Source organism: Scyliorhinus canicula, chromosome 3 (genome assembly GCF_902713615.1).
Source record: "Scyliorhinus canicula chromosome 3, sScyCan1.1, whole genome shotgun sequence".
NCBI classification, from domain to species: Eukaryota; Metazoa; Chordata; class Chondrichthyes; order Carcharhiniformes; family Scyliorhinidae; genus Scyliorhinus; species Scyliorhinus canicula.
In genome coordinates, this window is record NC_052148.1 from 8821702 (window position 1) to 8827795 (window position 6094).

At 49.5% G+C, this 6094-nt stretch overlaps 1 protein-coding gene across 1 annotated transcript in view; it reads right to left on the reverse strand.

The window, feature by feature from the left end:
* LOC119963603 (apolipoprotein L6-like) overlaps positions 1–5620 on the reverse strand; it is a 26941-nt gene extending 21321 nt beyond the window's left edge. Inside the window, exon 1 of the mRNA XM_038792935.1 lies at positions 5560–5620. Coding sequence (XP_038648863.1) covers positions 5560–5620 — 61 coding nt within the window. The remainder of the gene's footprint in view (positions 1–5559) is intronic.
* Between the last annotated feature and the right edge of the window lie 474 nt (positions 5621–6094).

Here is a 6094-nt window from a genome sequence, read left to right on the forward strand (position 1 = left end):
TCTCTCCTTCTATACCTGTCTGCACCCATTGACAGGGTCGGCCACACCATCCTCCTCCAACACCACACCCACTCCCGTCCAGCTGGGTGGGGCTGCTCTCACCGTCTGCCATTCTCATCTCTCTAATCACAGCCATTTGCAATGGCCCCTCTTCCTGCTCCCGCACCGTTACCCCTGGTATCCCCACGGATCTATCCTGGGTCCCCTCCTAGTTCTCACCTGCAGTTTGCCCCTCCATGTTAGTTGCACACTGATGACATCCAGCTCAACCTCGCCGTCACCTCTCTCAGCTCCTCCGCTGTTGCTGAATTATCCCACATTCAGAGTGATCAGAAGTTCCCGCCAATTAAATATTGGGAAGATGGAAGCCATTGTTTTCAGTACCCACTCCAAACACCAGCCTCCAGCTACTGACTTCACCCTCCCCTTGCTCCAGCTGTTTGCAATCTTGGGGTCGAAACAAGCTTCCAACCTCATTTTTGTGCAATCATCTAAGACCGCCTATTTACGCCTTGCTCAAATTTGCCCCTGTCTCCACTCATCTGCCCGCTGAAATCCGCATTCATCTTTTGTTACCTCTAGGCTTGATTAGTTGTGTCAAATAGTCTGTTTCTGTGCTATATATATCCTCGGTATCCCAATGTACTCCTGGCTCCTCTCCCACATTCCACCATCGTTACACCCGAGTCATCTGCCTCTATCTTTACCTCCCACCAAGTCCCAGCCCCCGATTAACCCTGTCCTCACTGTGACCCTCTGTCGACCCACCAGTCAAACATAGACCGTTAATATTCTCGTCCTTGTTTTCAAATCCCTCTGTGCCCTCCTCCAGCCCCACAACCTTTTGGACATCTCCCCCCCCCCCCCCCCCCCCCCCCCCCCCCCCCCCATCCCCTCAAGCACCCCAGTTTTAGGCAGCCATCCCTTCAGTTGCCTGGGCCCTGAGTTCTGGAGTTCCTTCCCCCACACCTCACTCTCCTCCTTAAGACACTCTTAAAACCTTGTCCAAGCTTTCGGTCTTCCGATCGAATGTCTCCTGATGTGGGTCAGTGTTATATTTTGTTTTTAAACGCTCCTGTGAAGAACGTCGGGAAGTTTTATTACTTTAAAGGTGCTGTACAGATATAGGTTGTTGTGTTTCGCTCGCTGCAGAGAATATAAATTATGGTCTGGTTAGCCCAGCATGCTTCCATCGTTACCAGCACTGAAAAAGTTTGATTCTTCAGGTTGTTCTGGTTTTGTATGCTGCCTGTTGTGTATTGGGGGTGGGGGTGGTCGTGGTTAGGGGAGCTGGGGGTACGACCTTGGGCCCTGTACAGTAGTTTAAAAATTGGTGATCTCAAGTCTCCGGTACATTTCTCCGAGAGCTTTGACAAAGAGTCACCCAGACTGGAAACGTTTGCTCCCTTCTCTCTCCACAGATGCTGTCAGACCTGCTGAGTTTGTCCAGCATTGTCTGTTCTTGTTTGTGTCTCCTGTTTCCCATCTAAAGGCAACGGAATTTGCAAACCGGAAATGGCTAAGGTAGACTGGGAAGGTGTAACAAGCCCAGAGAACCATGGCTGGCCAGAGATATTCAGGAGTAGCAGGGTAGCACAGTGGTTAGCACCTTGGCTTCACAGCTCCAGGGTCCCAGGTTCGATTCCCGGCTTGGATCACTGCCTGCGCGGAGTCTGCACGTTCTCCCCGTGTCCGCGTGGGTTTCCTCCGGGTGCTCCGGTTTCCTCCCACAGTCCAAAGATGCGAGGGTTAGGTGGATTGGCCACGATAAATTGCCCTTGGTGTCCAAAAAGGTTAGGTGGGATTGCTGGGCGTGGAGGTGTGGGTTTAAGTAGGGTGCTCTTTACAAGGGCTGGTGCAGACTTGATGGGCCAAATGGCCTCCTTCTGTACTGTAAATTCTATGAAGGATTTGATGAGACGAAAAAGAGAGGATTTTAGCAAGTACAAAGGGAGCAAATCAGCGGAGCGGAGGCATTAGTGGAGTACAGAAAGTGCAAGATGGAGCTGAAGAAAGCAGTTAGGAGATCAAAGAGGGGATATGAGAGATTTGGGGCAGCAGGGTAGCATGGTGGTTAGCATAAATGCTTCACAGCTCCAGGGTCCCAGGTTCGATTCCCGGCTGGGTCACTGTCTGTGTGGAGTCTGCACGTCCTCCCCCTGTGTGCGTGGGTTTCCTCCGGGTGCTCCGGTTTCCTCCCACAGTCCAAAGATGTGCGGGTTAGGTGGATTGGCCATGCTAAATTGCCCGTAGTGGCCTAATAAAAGTAAGGTTAAGAGAGGGGGGGGGGGGTTGTTGGGTTACGGGTATAGGGTGGATACGTGGGTTTGAGTAGGGTGATCATGGCTCGGCACAACATTGAGGGCCGAAGGACCTGTTCTGTGCTGTACTGTTCTATGTTCTAATTATAAAACTCTGGCTGGTAAAAGTAGAGAAAATCCCAAGATATATCAATGGGAAGAGGATAACGAGGGAAAGAGTAGGGAGCAAGGGGGCAATCTGTCGGTTGGAGCCAGAGGACATTTGTGGGGTGTTGAACAAATGTTTCACATCTGCCTTCACCCAAGAGATTGAGGAGGTAGAACTCTGGGAGGGAGACTGTGAGGTTCTTGAGCAAATTGTCAGAGGGGGTGACAAGCTTGCCAACACCTCCAATGCCTTAAACGTGGACAAATCCCCAGGTCCAGATGAATTGTTTCCCAGTATGCTGTGGGAGGTGAGTGAGGAGATTGCAGCACCTCTGATCCAAATTTTTAATTCCTCCCTGACCTGGGTGGGGGTGGGGGGGGATGCAGAAGGTGGCACAGTGGTTAGCACTGCTGCCTCAGTGCCAGGGACCTGGGTTCAATTCTGGCCTTGGGTGACTGTGTGGCGTTTGCACTTTCTCCCCGTGTGTGCGTGGGTTTCCTCCCGGTGCTCCGGTTTCCTCCCACAGTCCAAAGATGTGCGGTTGGCCATGCTAAATTGTCCCTTAGTGTCCAAGAAGGTTAGTTGGGGTTACAGGGATGGGTTGGGTGTGTGGGCCTAGGTAGGGTGCTCCTTCGGAGGGTCGCTGCAGACCCGATGGGCTGAACAGCCTCCTTCTGCTCTGTAAGGATTCTCTTTCTTCCAACCACCGCAACCATATGCTCGGCACGACATCGAGGGCCGAAGGGCCTCTTCTGTGCTGTACTGTTCTATATTCTATCTCCCTTTGTGCCAGGTATGACTCCAACCAGCGGAGAGTTCCCCCCCCCCCTTCCCCCCCCCCCCCCCCCCCCCGATTCCCATTGACTCCAGGGCTTCTTGATGCCACACTCGGTCAAATGACCGCGTTTGGGTGGCGCCCCCTCCCTCCCACCCACCCCTCCAGACTCTCCACCTACCAGCCAGGAAATTGAGTCAAAATCATCCTGAAATCGAGGGTCCCGGACTCGCTCTTTCCAGTCTCCATCACGCTCCCACTCCTTCCCCCACTCCCCCTGCACTTCCCCAAGAACATCATCGTATTTTGGAACTGATACACTCGATCATTCTTGTGACTGTGAGGGATTGTGTACCATCAGGGGCTGTCACTCTGCTCACCCTGACATCTGGCAGGTCTCGGGGGTCAGAGGTGAAGGAATGTGCATAGCATTGTGTTTAATTGAGTAACGGCTGCACTCCCTGGGATAAAACAGGTGTGAAGAGTACAGACAAAACCAAATTCTTAAAATGCATTCAGGAGAGCTTTTGTTAGCCTAATGAGACAAGGATCAGTTCTGTACTTAGTTTTAGAAGTTTTAAAGAAGTTACAGGTTTTAAATTGGGGCAAAGGCTAATTGGTACTAAGTTGTGCTTTGATTTGGTAACAATGAACTGGAACCTGCAACTTAAGAACAAAGAACAATACAGCACAGGAACAGGCCCTTCGGCCCTCCAACCCTGTACCAGTCATGATACCAACCTGGGCTAAAACCCTCAGCACTTCCTCGTGCCGTATCCCTCTATACCCATCCTATCCATGTGTTTGTCAAGATGCCTTTTGAACGCCGTTAATGTATCTGTTTCCACAGCCTCCTCTGGCAACGCGTTCCAGGCACTCACCACCCTCTGTGTAAAAAACCTGCCTCGCACATCTCCTCTAAACTTTACCCCACGGACCTTAAACTTATGCCCCCTGGTGACTGACCCCTCCATCCTGGGAGAGTGCCTGCCCATCCACTCTATCTATGCCCCTCATAATCTTGTAGACCTCTTATCAGGTCACCCTGATAAATCATTGCCGGAGTACTGGGAGGTATTCAAGTGACAGAATTTTACAACCCCACCATCTTAAAAATTCAGACCAAGGAGGCGATGGAGAGCTTTCAAAACAAATTTGTTCCCACACAGAAAAAGGGTGGAACTTTCAAATCCAGACAACTCCTGAATCCCAAAGAGCATACAAGCTAGGGTCAGGCAAAAAAAGATATATTTTTGCAGATACTGCAGAGCGCCACATTGCACGAAGCCTGGAGAAATATAGGAAGTGCAGGAGTGAATTAGAAAGGAAATTAAGAAAGCAAAGAGAGAACGTGAGAAAATATTGATAAGTAAAATCAACCAAAACAAAGTTTTATAAATATATAAAAAATATCCACGTGGTTTGTCCTCGAACTCGCCACGCTTAGTCTTCAAATGCCTTTGAAGTTCTGATGGTTTAAAACTTTCATTTGCCAGTACTTCCCTGCTTATAACACACATGGACTTTGCATCCAGATTTGCATTGGCAAAATTAACAATGCCACGCCTCAAAAGATCATCTTTGTCCTGCTTTGTTCCCGATTTCAGTTTCTTCTTCAGGGGTTGTTCACCAGAGGCCCTGGAGCTCTGGATACAGCACACACCAGCACTGCTTTGTCCTGCCGTGGACTCTCCTGTGAAGCTCTCTCCAGCAGATTCAATTGTGAGATCCGGGCCTGTTTGTGTCTCTGACCCTCTCTTCCATTATTACAAAATGATCAAAATGATACAAAATATACCAAATGGTTCTTCATAGTCCTGTTGTTTGCTTGGTGGCAGCTACAAAATGGAGGAGTCTCTCCTCCGTGATTTCGCGCCCAGGGCACGTGACGTCAGTGTAGGGGACATACAGGGGCTGGTTTAGCTCACTGGGCTAAATCGCTGGCTTTGGAAGCAGACCAAGCAGGCCAGCAGCACGGTTCGATTCCCGTACCATCCTCCCCGAACAGGCGCCGGAATGTGGCGACTAGGGGCTTTTCACAGTAACTCCATTGAAGCCTACTCGTGACAATAAGCGATTTTCATTTTTTTCATTTTCGTCACGCTGATTTAAGGAGGAGGTGGTCTGCCCCCCTCCGCACTGCTAGATCCGGCTGAGGGGCGCGCGTGCATTGGACGGCCGGCATTCTTGAAAGCCGATCACGGCCATTGGGCACTTATCCCTGCGATCGGGAACGCCATGACCGATCGCTCTGCAACTCTCCCAACATCTGTCCGTGACCCACCAGCGGGTCGCGACCCTAAGTTTGAAAATGACTGCATTAAGAGACGGGCACTGCAGACATCCGGTACATGGTGAAAGTAGGAAATGCTCACCTTCGTCAATACCTTCAATGATGCCACTACCCTTGGCAATATGGTTCAACCAAACTCTCATTCTGTCATTTCTAGTTTTCTCTCTCCCTCCTTTATTAAACTGTGGGATTATATTTGCTGCCTTGCAATCTGCATGGACCATTCCAGAATCTGTAGTATCACCAATGCATCCACTATCTCTATATAGCCACCTCTTTCAACACTGTGGCATGTGGATTTCAGGCCTTGGGAATTCATCAACTCTCAGTCCCTTTAATTTCTCCAGTGCTACTTACTAATACTAATTTCCTTAAATTCCTCATTCTCGCTACCCCTTTGGTTGTCCATTATCTAGTATTCCTGGGAGGTTTTTTATTTTTTTGCATCTTCCTCTGTAACGACACATACAAAGTTTTTGTTTAGTTTCCCTACTACTTCCTTATTCCCCATTATACGTTCTCCTGTCTGTCTGTAACTTGTCTTTTCCTCTTTACATATCTATGGAGGTTTTTATAGTCTGTTTTTATGTTTTGCGCCAGTTTACTTTCCTATTTAG